The sequence below is a fragment of the Syngnathoides biaculeatus genome, chromosome 6 (genome assembly GCF_019802595.1).
Source record: "Syngnathoides biaculeatus isolate LvHL_M chromosome 6, ASM1980259v1, whole genome shotgun sequence".
NCBI lineage: Eukaryota > Metazoa > Chordata > Actinopteri > Syngnathiformes > Syngnathidae > Syngnathoides > Syngnathoides biaculeatus.
This window is the reverse complement of record NC_084645.1, coordinates 7,996,142-8,010,027: the sequence shown is the minus strand read 5'-3', so window position 1 is coordinate 8,010,027 and position 13,886 is coordinate 7,996,142. Positions and strand designations below refer to the sequence as shown.

Genomic DNA, 13,886 nt, shown 5'->3' with positions numbered 1-13,886 from the left:
CTTCCAATTCACAAAATTATTGTCAATATCCCTCATTGTTTACCGAGTGATATACTTGCACATAAAGCCCTACAAATTATTTCCCAAATTGGATTATTAGCATGACGAATTGCTATTCACTTTTAAGAAGTATATTAATTTCTGAAATGGAATAGTAAATGTCCAAACTTAATTTTATGTCAATTAATATCCATAATATTTGGAATAAAAGTGTCTAACAATTCCATTGTTGGCGGTACACTTTTGACCATAAAGCTACCTGAACACAAAGGCATAACAAGAGAGCTTGAGGTTGAAAGCTGAAGAAAACTAATTGATGGCCATATGATTACAGGTTACCTTGCTAACCGATGGAACGTCACACCATTCTCGAGCTATTAGTTTGTTGTAAATATTTCGTATCCCATTCATGCACCAAAATAGTTATGGCCTGAAGTTTTTGTTCCCGTTACTGGGGATTAACCAGTTATTACAAGGAGTATACCGCTGATGCATCTATACACCTTCTAAATGTTTAACAGTCTCAGAAAAAACTCTGGACGTAGTGCGATAAGAAATGTTCGTTCCATTTCAACGGACTTGGCATTAAATCATGCATTGTTTGACCGGCAATATGGCCAGTCACGTGATTTCGGTGGCGTAGGTGAACGACCTCTATACCACATAACAGTCTTTATAAGAATATTAGCTTGACCATCTGAAAAAGTATACATGGATATATTAAGGAAACACAATGGATAGTGGTAAGCATGGCTGCTTCACAGACCTGAGTTTAAAACTGACCCTCCAGCCTTCCTTCGTGGAAGTCTTGATAGTATGTCATTTCTGTGCTTGTGTGGGTTGTTTCCGTATACTACAGCTTCCTCTCACCTTACCAGAAACATGTTAGACGAATTGGTTATGAATATGAGCTTTCCTAATCAAGTCCAATCGGTACGTACAACCAAACAGTCTTCACAGACTCCAATGAATGTGTAGATTCATCTCAAAGATGATGAGATTCATCATCCAATCTGACACCACTGGAGTGAAACTGCAAGGAGGAATTGCAGAGGATACCCAAATCCAGGTGTGAAAAAAGGTGCTTCTACAAAATACTGAACAAAGGATCAGAATACTTACGGCTGTGTGATATTTTTGTTATTCTTTTTTATGAATATGCAAACATTTTGACAATTACATTTTTTTCTGTCAATATATAGTGCTGTGTGTACATTAATGAGGGGATAAAATGAACTTATATAATTTTACCAGATGCCCTTCATGATAGAAAGTGAGAAATGTAAGGAGGTACAAATTCTTTCTATACCCACTGTAGTTTTACAATTTCCAACTACCTGTGAGGCAATGAAAGTTTCCTCACTGAACAAGTGAGCAAGGGTCTGAATGTAATTGCTTGAGTCGTGGGGCCTGTGTAACTGAAGATGATGGGGGGAATAAGTGATTGAGATTTTCTTTGGAGGTGACCACAGCGAGTTTGACATGGAAAATAAACATCTATGATATCATATACAGTGGTTCCCTCTTCCGACAAAATTAATCTGTTCTGGAAGTAATTTCGTAACCTGCATTTTTCGTACGTTGAAGCGCATTTTACATATAAATCGCAGTGTGTGACAGTGCTAGCGTGTTTCGGTGACAGTCGAGTGTTCAAAGGAAACGAAAAGCATCGTGGGTAAAGATTAACGTCAATGGGAGAGCCGCTTTATCGTGCCACACAAACCAAGATACAGAATGTTTACGTTCAATGGAATTTGGGGGCTGAGAATCAAGCATCTATTTTTATCTTTTGTATCCTGAATTTTTCTACTTAACTAGAGACAATATTTTTCCGAGGAGGTGTTTCGTAACCCAATTTTTTTCGTTACTAGAGACGTTAGTAAGTCAAGGTACCACTGTATTAATCAAGACTTACTCAACTTTCATCACCTTGGTATAAATGGTAAGTTTCTTTCGGCTTGTCCCGTTAGGGGTCGCTACAGCGTGTCATCTCAGATGAACGCTCATATTTGTTTGGCATAGTTTTTACACTGGATGCCCTTCCAAATGCAAACCCTCTTGAAGTACAAGCCCCAGTGAGATACGAACTCACGACTGCTGGTTTACCAAACCAGTGCTTGAACCACTGAGCTCTGGGGCCTCCAACTTTCATCACCTTAGTCTAGACTCTCAAAAAATCTAAGGTTCAACATCACTTTATTGATTTTTGTATCGCGTAAGGAAAAATTCTGGCTTTGTCATTTACATCTGCGTGGGAATCAATCCATCCCTCCATCCACTTTCCATGCTGCTTCTCACCAGGGTCACGGGCTTGCTGGAACCTATTACAGGTAACTCTGGATGAGTGAATGGGACACCCTGGACTGTTCACCAGCCATTTACACGGCACATTCAAACAACCATTTGAACTCGTATTCACAGCTATGGGCAAATTAGAGTAAAATTAACCTTCAGTGCATGTTTTTGGGATGTGGGAAGAAACATGAGTACCAGGAGAAAACCCATGAAAGCACGAGGAGAACGCTCTATATAGCAATGTGTTCGAAAATGTATTATAAGTCCTACCGAGATCTGCTTACTCCGCATCCATCATCAGTTTTCAGTGTATATGCACTGCTGTTTGTGGCAGGTGTAAAGATCACCTCCTCCTCACCCCACTGCCCTCTTCCTCCTCCCCTTCCTACAGGGGAGTTGGCACCCTACCTGGGTCAGTCCCTTTTGGTGGGGTTTCTGAGAGGAACCAGAGACCCTGACCAAAGCGTCAGGGCCAGCAGCCTCTCTAATCTGGCAGAACTGTGCCAGAGACTGGACTATGGTCTCGGTCTGCTGGCTCAAGAGGTTAGTGGAAATACGACAGATATGAGGACAGATATCACTTTTTTTTTAGACCAATAGCATGTCCCCCATTAAACATTACTGCAAATACAACTACAGTACAGTCTTAGATCCTCACTTCGCTGAAGAAATGGTGCTGACATTGCAGAAGAATTGTTGCAAATAATCATAGCAATGACGTGCCTAACTTGTGTGTTGTGCAGCTGAGCTCCTGTCTAACAGCTCTGATAAAGACAGAGAAGGAAGCAGAGGTGAGGAGAGCTGCTGTCTATGTGATAACCCTGCTGCTCCGAGGCCTAAGTGACAAAACCACCGAGGTATGCAAAAACAATCAGCATATAATGCAGTTTACCACATTTCCCCCAATAAAATGTTCTCCAAACTTTGATGTATGTTTTTAAATATGACTCCATATTTTCTATATGGCATTCTTTGGGAGCCACATGTTCACTTTATGAACTGTTCTTTATCGACATGAGGTTTTTTCTTTTCTTTCTGAAAGCCTTGAAACTATGGTAAATTGTCAATAACAACAAGCCATGGTTTACAGCCAGACTTGGGCAACTCTGCCACGCCAAAGCGGTTGCATATTGTAGTGGGGATAGTGCCCTCTGCAATTGCACGAGAAACTTGCTGACTAAAGAAATTAAAATTGCAAAGAGTGACTATGCAGCTAAACTGGAAAAACATCTTGGCACTTCTTTTTTCCTTTCGGCTTGTCCCGTTAGGGGTCGCCACAGCGTGTCATCTTTTTCCATCTTAGCCTATCTCCTGCATCTTCCTCTCTAACCCCAACTGCCCTCATGTCTTCCCTCACCACATCTATAAACCTTCTCTTTGGTCTTCCTCTCGCTCTTTTGCCTGGCAGCTCCATCCTCAGTACCCTTCTACCAATATACTCACTTGCTCGCCTCTAAACATGTCCAAACCATTGAAGTCTGCTCTCTCGAATCAATTTGGTTGTCCCTCTAATGAGCTCATTTCTAATCCTATCCAATCTGCTCACTCCGAGCAAGAACCTCAACATCTTCATTTCTGCCACCTCCAGTTCTGCTTCCTGTTGTTTCTTCAGTGTCACCGTCTGTAATCCGTACATCATGGCCGGCTTCACCACTGTTTTGTAAACTTTGCCCTTCATCCAAGCAGAGACTCTTCTGTCACATAACACACCAGACACGTTCCGCCAGCTGTTCCAACCTGCTTGGACCCATTTCTTCACTTCCTTACCGCACTCACCATTGCTCTGGATTGTTGACCCTAAATATTTGAAGTCCTCCACCCTCGCTATCTCTTCTCCCTGGAGCTTCACTCTTACCCCACCCCTCTCATGCACGCACATATATTCTGTTTTACTTCGGCTAATCTTCATTCCTCTCCTTTCCAGTGCATGTCTCCATCTTTCTAATTGTTCTTCTGCATGCTCCCTGGTTTCACTGCATATCACAATATCATCTGCGAACATCATGGTCCAAGGGGATTCCAGTCTAACCTCATCTGTCAGCCCATCCATTACCACTGCAAACAGGAAGGGGCTCAGAGCTGATCCCTGATGCTGTCCCACCTCCACCTTAAATTCTTGTCACACCTAAGGCACACATCACCATTGTTCTGCTGCCATCATACATGTCCTGTACTATTTTACCATACTTCTCTGCCACACCAGAGTTACGCATGCAGTACCACAGTTCCTCTCTTGGTACTCTGTCATAGGCTTTCTCTAGATCCACAAAGACACAATGTAGCTCCTTCTGACCTTCTCTGTACTTTTCCACTAGCATCCTCAAGACAAATAATGCATCTGTGGTACTCTTTCTAGGTATGAAACCATACTGTTGCTCGCAGATACTTACTTCTGTCCTGAGTCTAGCCTCTACTACTCTTTCCCATAACTTCATTGTGTGGCTCATCAACTTTATTCCTCTATAATTCCCACAGCTCTGAACATCGCCTTTGTTCTTAAAAATGGGAACTAGAACACTTTTCCTCCATTCTTCAGGCATCTTTTCCCCGCTAATATTCTGTTGAATAAGTTGGTCAAAACTCCACAGCCATCTCTCCAAATTGCTTCCATATCTCCACCGGTATGTTATCAGGACCAACTGCCTTTCCATTTTTCATCCTTTGTAGTGCCTTTCTGACTTCCCCCTGACTAATCATTGCCACTTCCTGGTCCTTCACACTTGCCTCTTCAACTCTTCCTTCTCTCTCATTTTCTTCATTCATCAACTTCTCAAAGTATTCTTTCCATCTATTTAGCACACTTCTGGGACCAGTCAACACATTTCCATCTCTATCCTTAATCACTCTTACCTGCTGCACATCCTTCCCATCTCTATCCCTCTGTCTGGCCAAACTGTAGAGATCCTTTTCTCCTTCCTTCGTGTCCAACCTGGTGTACATGTCTTCATATGCCTCTTGATTAGCCTTTGCCACCTCTACCTTTGCCCTACGTCGCATCTCGATGTACTCCTTTCGCCTCTCCTCGGTCCTCTCACTGTCCCACTTCTTCTTCGCTAATCTCTTTCCTTGTATCACTCCCTGTATTTTGGGGTTCCACCACCAAGTCTCATTCTCCTCTTTCCCACCAGAAGACACACCAAGTACTCTCCTGCCTGTCTCTTGATTACCTTGCCTGTCGTAGTTCAGCCTCCCAGGAGCTCCTCCTGTCCATCAAGAGCCCGTCGCACCTCTTTCTGAAAGGCCGCACAACATTCTTCCTTTCTCAACTTCCACCACGTGGTTCGCTGCTCTACCTTTATCTTTCTAACTTACCCGCTACCAGAGTCATCCTCCACACCAGCATCCTATACTGTTGAGCTACACTCTCCCCTACCACTACCTTACAGTCAGTAACCTCCTTCAAATTACATCATCTGCACAAAATATAATCCACTTGCGTGCTTCTTCCTCCGCTCTGGTAGGTCATTCTATCTTCCTGCCTCTTCTGGAAAAAGAGTTCACTAGTGTCAATCCATCCTTTTTGCAAAGTCCACCACCATCTGTCCCTCAACGTTGCTTTCCTGGATGCCGTACTCACACCCATCACTTCTTCATCGCCCCTGTTTCCTTTACCAATATGTCCATTACAATCTGCACCAATCACAACTCTCTCGGTGTCTGGGATGCTCAGAACTACTTCATCTCGTTCCTTCCAGAATTTCTCTTTCAACTCTAGGTCGCATCCTACCTGTGGGGCATAGCCGCTAACCACATTATACATAACACCCTCAATTTCAAATTTTAGTCTCATCACTCGTTCTGATACTCTTTTCACCTCCAAGACATTCTTAGCCAGCTCTTCCTTTAAAATAACCCCTACTCCATTTCTCTTCCCATCTACTCCGTGGTAGAATAATTTAAACCCTGCTCCTAAACTTCTAGCCTTAATACCTTTCCACCTGCTCTCTTGGATGCAAAGTATAACAACCTTTCTCCTAATCATCATGTAAACCAACTCCTGAGCTTTTCCTGTTATAGTCCCTACACTCAGTTGTAGGCTCTGTGCATTCCTCATTTTCTTCTGACGACGGATCCGGTTCCCTCCTCTTCTTTTTTTTTTTTTTTGTCTTTGACAACATCTTGGCACTAATGACTCCAAATCAGTCTAGCACGGATTCCAATCGCTCACTAATTGCAAGCAACACCCCTCCCCCTCCTAGTAGAACACAACAACAACACTTCACCTTTTAACATCCATGAAAAGGACATGAAGCGATCTTCAAACAACAAAATATCAACAAAGCGCCGGGCCCACACCTTGTGTCCCCATCCTGCCTCAAACTCTCCGCAGACCAACTTGCTCCTGTTTTCAGAAAGATCTTCAACAGGTCTCTCGAACTGTGTGAAACAGGTCTCTCGAACTGTGTGAAGTACCAACTTGCTTCAAATGCTCCATCATACCAGTCTTCAAAAAAGCAGCAGTTTCGGGTCTTAATAACTACAGGCCTGTTGCCTTGACATCTGTGGTCATGTCCTTTGAATGCCTTGTGCTGGACCATCTCAAGAGTGTCACAGGTCCCCAGCTGGACCCACTACAGTTTGCCTATTGAGCTAACAGGTCTGCAGATGATGCCGTCAACATAGGTCTGTACTTCATCCTTGAACATCTCAACAGTGAGCGAACCTATGCAAGGATCCTGTTTGTGGACTTCAGCTCTGTGTTTAACATCATTGTCCGTAATCTCCTTCAAAATTCTCCAGCTCAGCGTCTCGCCTACCATATACTAGTGGATCTACAACTTCCTGCTGGGAAGGTCACAGCCGGTGAGGCTGGGGGATACCACCTCATCCACCTGCACTATCAGTACTGGAGCACCCGAAGGTTGTGTCCTCTCCCCAGTGCTCTTCTCACTCAACACAAATGACTGCACCTCGAGGCACCTGACTGTCAAACTCCTGAAGTTCTCAGATGACACCACAATCATCGGCGTCATCAAAGAGGGTGACAAGTCTGCATATCGACAGTAAGTGGTGAGACTGGAGCTTTGGTGTGGCCAACACTACCTGGCTTTGAATACTTTTATAAAGACTGTAGAGATGATTGTGGACTTCAGGAGGCATCCTTCACCACAACTGTCCCTGAGGCTGTCAAACTGTCTTGTGTCAACCGAGGAGACCTTTGACTTCTTGGAAATTACAGTCTCAACCGGACTCAGCCCCGGAGAAGACGTCTTCCTTCCGTCTCCTGACCACGGTCACGTGACCGTGGTCAGGAAAGGTTGGCATGGTATTTTCACCAAAATTGGCTTTCACAGTGATTGAAAATAGCTTGAAGTTTCCTGGCCGGATGTCGGATTTTTTTTATTTTATTTTATTTTTTTTACCAGAGCAGGAGAGCTCTTTTTTTGGTGTTGAGTGCAATGCCAAGCCACTCTTTCTTTTTGTGTCAGAAATCTATTGCATTTTACCCCTTCATATAGTCACTTCAGCTCTTCTTTTTCTTTCAGCTTGTCCCGTTAGGGGTCGCCACAGCGTGTCATCTTTTTCCATCTAAGCCTGTCTTGTGCATCTTCCTCTCTAACACCCACTGTCCTCATGTCGTCCCTCACAACATCCATCAAACTTTTCTTTGGCCTTCCTCTTACTCTTTTGCCTGGCAGCTCCATCCTCAGCACCCTTCTACCAACATACTCACTCTCTTGTCTCTGAACATGTCCAAACCATCAAAGTCTGCTCTCTAACCTTGTCTCCAAAACATCCAACTTTGGCTGTCCCTCTAATGAGCTCATTTATAATCCTATCCAACTTGTTCACACCAAGCGAGAACCCCAGCATCTTCATTTATGCTACCTCAAGTTCTGTTTCCTGTTTTTTCTTCAGTGCCACCGTCTCTAATCCATACATCATGGCCGGCCTCACCACTGTTTTATAAACTTTGCCCTTCATCCTAGCGGAACACCAGATGACACCTGCCAAATCTTCCACCCCGCTTGGACCCATTTCTTCACTTCTTTAGCACACTCTTCATTGCTCTGTATTATTCACCCAAGTATTTGAAGTCGTCCACCTTCGCTATCTCTTCTCCTTGGAGCTTCACTCTTCCTCCTGTGCCCCTCTTATTCACACACATATATTCTGTTTTACTTTGGCTAATCTTCATTCCTCTCCTTTCCAGTGCATGTCTCCATCTTTCCAATTGTTCCTCCACTTGTTCCCTGCTTTGACTGGAGATCACAATATAATCTGCGAACATCATGGTCCAAGGGGAATCCAGTCTAACCTCGTCTGGCACCCTATCCATGACTACCGGAAACAGGAAGGGGCTCAGCGTGGATCCCTGATGCAGTTCCACCTCCACCTTAATTTCTTCTGACACACCAATGGCACATCTCACCTCTGTTCTGCTGCCCTCATACATGTCCTGTACTATTTTAACATATTTCTCCGCCACACCAGACTTGCGCATGCCAGAAATACTTTGTCATACGCTTTCTCTCGGTCTACAAAGACACAATGTAGCTCCTTCTGACCTTCTTTGTACTTTTCCACTAGCATCCTCAAAGCAAATAATGCATCTGTGGTACTCTTTCTAGGCATGAAATCATACTGTTGCTCGCAGACACTTACTTCTGTCCGAAGTCTAACCTCCACTACGCTTTCCCATATCTTCATTGTGTGGCTCATCATCTTTATTCCTCAATAGTTTCCACAGTTCTGAACATCGCCTTTGTTCTTAAAAATGGGGACGAGCACACTTTTCCTCCATTCTTCTGGCATCTTGTCTCCCACTAGTATTCTGTTGAATAAGTTGGTCAAAAACTCCACAGCCATCTCACCAAATTGCTTCCATGTCTGGTATGTCATCGGGACCAACTGTCTTTCCATTTTTCATTCTGTTCAATGCCTTTCTAACTTCTCCCTTACTAATCATTGCCACTTCCTGGTCATTCAACTTCGATTCAACTCTCCCTTCTCTCCCATTTTCTTCATTCATCAACTTCTCAAAGTATTCTTTCCATTTATTTAGCACACTACTGGCACCAGTCAACACATTTCCATCTCTATCCTTGATCACCCTTACCTGCTGCACATCCTTCCCATCTCTATCCCTCTGTCTGGCCAACCTGTAGAGATCCTTTTCTCTCTCTTTCGTATCCAACCTGGTGTACATGTCGTCATATGCCTCTTGTTTAGCCTTCGCCACCTCTTCCTTTGCCCTGTATTTTGGGGTTCCACCACCAAGTCTCCTTCTCCCCTTTCCTCTTAGAAGGCACCTCAAGTACTCTCCTGCCCGTCTCTCTAATCACCTTGGCTGTAGTATTCCAGTCTTCCGGGACCTCATCCTGTCCATCTCGAGCCTGTCTCACCCCTTTCTGAAAGGCCACACGATATTCTTCCTTCCTCAAATTCCACCACCTCCTTTCTATCTTGTTCCATAATACACTTCGATAACTGACCTGCGGTCATGTACTTGACGGAATTTTGAAAATGTGAAAATTAATTACTTTGACAAATTGCTCTGGAAGTGAATTTCTTTGAGCTGGGAGCTCTAAAATTACAAACTTTTTGGAGTGGATTTTATTGTGGATTTTTGCTATTTGAAGCAGAGCTCAGTTCCCATCTCAGTCTGAGGTTCATTATACTTTTATTCAAAGATAAGATTCATTCAGATTAAAACGAGTTGAAGTGTGTGTTTATATTAAATGCAGTGGAAGCCAGAGGTTTACAAAACGTGCAAAAACTTTTTTGTCTCTTCTAAACCTGTTGAGATCAGTCAGGATCACCAAAAAAAATGAAATTTTATTAAATGCCAAAATAGTGAGAGATTTTCTGACAGATTATTTTCTTCAAGGTCAAAAGTCTACGTACACAAAAAGTACTGTCTTTAAAGAACACAGTCAAGCACAGATGATGCGTTTGTAAGCTCCTGATAGGCGAAATGACAACGTGAGTTAATGGACTGCATCCCTGGAGATCATCCCGAATGTATTCAAGGCCACACCTCAAACACTGCTTCCTTGTTTATAATCATGGGAAAATGGAAAGAAATTGGCCAAGTAATCAAAGAACTGTGGAGCTCCACAAGACTGGTTCTACCTTGGGTGCAATTTCCAGATGCTTCAAGGTGCCACGTTCTTCTGTTAAAAAAAATTATATGCAAGTATAAACATCATGGGAATATCCAGCTATCACTCCAATCAGGAAGGAAACAGATTCTGCGTTCCAGAGATAAAAAGCGAAACACTTTTGCAGTGATGGAGGAAGCTGGAGTACCCAGAGAAAACCCACGCAAGCTTATGGAGAATATACAAACTGCACAAAGGAAGCTCTGAGTTGGGGTTTGAAACCAGAACCTCTCAGCTGCAAGGCAGTCATTGTAACCTCTTCAACATGCGCTCAACAATTGTTTAACAAATTAAGCAGCAGTTTTATCTTTCTATCATTAAATTACTGGTAGGTACTTGTCATTAAAAAATTGCAGTGCAATGCCCAAACCCTGCCCCAAGAAAGAAGAAATGTGATGAGTGACTCAGGTGTTGTTATAGTGGTCCTCTCAAACCAGGCTCTGTCATTACTGAACAGCTGCTGCAGTGCACCAACTGTACAGAATTTAATGATACCCGGTGACATGAGTACAGACGCCGGCAGAACACCTAACAAAGGTTAGATCAGGTGGTGACAGTCTCATGGAAGGTGAAGGGTCATGTAGAGATTATCTCTCATTGTGTGAATAACAATTTATCTGGCTTTAGTGTTAGTTACATCACCAGTGTAAATCGTATACCTTCTCTATATGTCCACCAGATCCTCAGTGATGTTTTGCTGGACCTGTACCGAGCTCTAAAGTGGGTGGTTCGATCTGACTCAGATGAGGTTGCCGTGCTCCACGCCCAGCAGGCTCTAGAAGAGCTGGACGACATTATGCGAAGCCTCATCTTCCCCAAACAAAAGTTGGAGAAGAAAATCGTTGTGCTGCCATAAAACTTAAGTGTTACAGGACAGTATTACTTTCTTTACCACCAGCATAATGTTGAACTCAAGGGGACATATTTATGGCTAAGATGGCTAAGATTTATGGCATATTTTTTTTTTTTTTTTTTTTTAATCAGAACTGATGGACCGACAATGTCAATTCAGTTGTAGTTTCAACCATACAAGAGTTCAAGTGTTTGTCTTTTTTTTCTTCAATTTTTCTTTGTGTTCTTTTTCTTGGAAAGAACCAATCCTGAAAAAGCTTATTGATGGTTGAACACCACAAAAAGTCAAATATAATAGTCCCCTTGTTGTAGTGTAAAAGGGGCTTAGGTCACAAAAATGAATCCAATATCTCAATGTTATGAATTACATATGATAATTTGAACTTGTGGTATATATTTTAGCTAGACTCATGGAAGTTGATACAAATGATATGCTTTTGTGGGCCACATGGAATGGTGTTTTTTTTCCCCCATTTTATTAAAATTTCACACTCCCCAAAAATATTGAAGAGAACAGCGTTTGTCAAAACAATGAATTTGTACTTATGGAAAAACAAACTATGTTCACATTATGATGACACTGTGTGTTACAGTTTGTAAAATCTAAAATCAGCCCTACTTTTTAGTTTCTATATTTTTTAACAACTGAAATTATTGGACTAAAGATATATTTGAAATGAATTAACATTAGTAATATACTGTATTTCCCCTTCTTTCTTGAGCTGGATCTGCATGAGGAGTTTGAATGTTTGGAAATGTGATGTAATCAGTCCATTAGAAATGTCCCTTGGAACACAGTCATAAATTTATACTGAATTGTGGAAGTTGGGGGTGACTACTCTAAATAAACACCCAAATGACTTCTTGGGTTTGAACAGGGTCCGATTCATTCTACATTCCTTCTTTTGTCCATTATCCCTCTCATCCATCAAACATGGGTAAACATGGCAGGGTTCAGTTTTGTTTCTATGGATACAGTATTCACCTTGTTACGGAGTCAAGGTATCGCAGTAGCATGTGGCGCTTTACAAATGTAGCCTCTTTCACTTTACTGGCAGAAGAAGGCCTCTCCAAAAATATTACTTAACCAGGATTTTAAATCAAAACCCGTGATTATTCTGGGATTCTATATTGTTCTGTGGATTTGAGACTTCAATCAGTTGAGGAAGATAGCCAGAGTCTGCAACCTCTTTCGGGCCAGCACAGAGACGCTAATACACACCATCACTAATCACTTCGATTACAATACTGTACTGCTGTGCTTTCTCTTCTTCTCAAAAAGTGTATTTAATGCTTACAATTACACACAAGGAAAAAATTGTTTAAATGAAAGAAAAACTCACAGTGGTCGCAGAAACATCTTGAATCTGACAAAAAGCAAGAAACAAACTGAAAATTAACCAATGAAAACCAAAGAATGATCTAAGAAGCCAAACTCATGAAACTAACCTGAAGAAAAATAGTGTTCTTAAGTTAATATTTTGTTGCACACTTTTTGGAGACCATAAAATGTTTTTTATAATAACCTTCAGTGAGACTTCTGCGCCCCTCAGCAGGTATTTTGGACCATTCTTCATAATCAAACTGCTCCAGCTGTCTCAGGTTTGAAGGGTCCTTTCTCCAGAAAGGACGTTTCCGCTCCTTCCATTGATGTTCAAAAGGTTTTAGGTCAAGGCTCATAGAAGGCTGCTTCAGAATAGTCTTTATGTTTTGGTTTTGGGAATTCCTGGGTGTTTTTAGATGTGTGTGTTTCGGGGTCATAATACAATACAATACAAAAGCACTGACCTAATAGTAAGACAAAGCTTTCTGACACTGAGCAGAAACATTTCTCTCCAAAGCAAAAAATAAAATTAAAATGTATAGCACATTTCATACACAAGGTAACTCAATGCCCTTTACATGATTAAAAGCATTCAAATACAAAAATAAAAACATTTGAAAATAAAAAGTAGAATTAAAACAGTGTTTAGTGCTGGAAATATCACAGAAAAGTGGAATTACGCTAAAACCCATGAGAGTTTTTAAGATGGATTTGAAAACAGACTTATCACCTCTGTTGGCAACTTCCATTTGTGTGCAGCAAATGCTGCTTTACCATGTTTGCCTTGGACTCTGCGCTCCGCTATTTGACCTCAGTTAGTCAATCTCAGAGCTCTACTGGGTTTGTATTCTGCATTTCTACATGAGATGTTCATTTCTTTCATGTATCCATCCATCCATTATTCAAGCCGCTTATCCTCACAAGGGTCATGGGAGAGCCTATCCCAGCTAGCTTCGGGTGAAAGGTGGACTACAACCTGAACTGGTCAGTCGAAGGGAGGATATTGACACCATCACTGAGCAGGAATCAATCCCACGCTACCCCCACCAAAGTCAGTCATGTGTACCACTACACCATCAGTGCCTACCTGTCATGTATTCAGGACTTAAACCATTTAGTGATTTGTAGACCAGTAGCAGAACTTTAAAATCTATTCTAAAGATGACTGAAAGGCGGTGTAAAGACTTCAGAATTGGAGTTATATTCACTGACCTCTTTGGTTTGGTCAGAACCCAAGCTCCCGCATTCTGAATGAGGTGCAGCTGTTTAATGCTCTTTTTGGGGATCCCAGTCAGAAGACCATTACAATT

General features: G+C 42.1%; 1 protein-coding gene across 1 annotated transcript in view; it reads left to right on the top strand.

Annotated features, from left to right (window-relative positions):
* tango6 (transport and golgi organization 6 homolog (Drosophila)) overlaps positions 1-12,131 on the top strand; it is a 42,728-nt gene extending 30,597 nt beyond the window's left edge. The window contains exons 16-18 of the mRNA XM_061822956.1: positions 2,687-2,838; positions 3,039-3,152; positions 11,080-12,131. Of these exons, the coding sequence (XP_061678940.1) occupies positions 2,687-2,838; positions 3,039-3,152; positions 11,080-11,256 (443 nt within the window). The 3' untranslated portion in view covers positions 11,257-12,131. The remainder of the gene's footprint in view (positions 1-2,686; positions 2,839-3,038; positions 3,153-11,079) is intronic.
* The last annotated feature ends 1,755 nt before the right edge of the window (positions 12,132-13,886 follow it).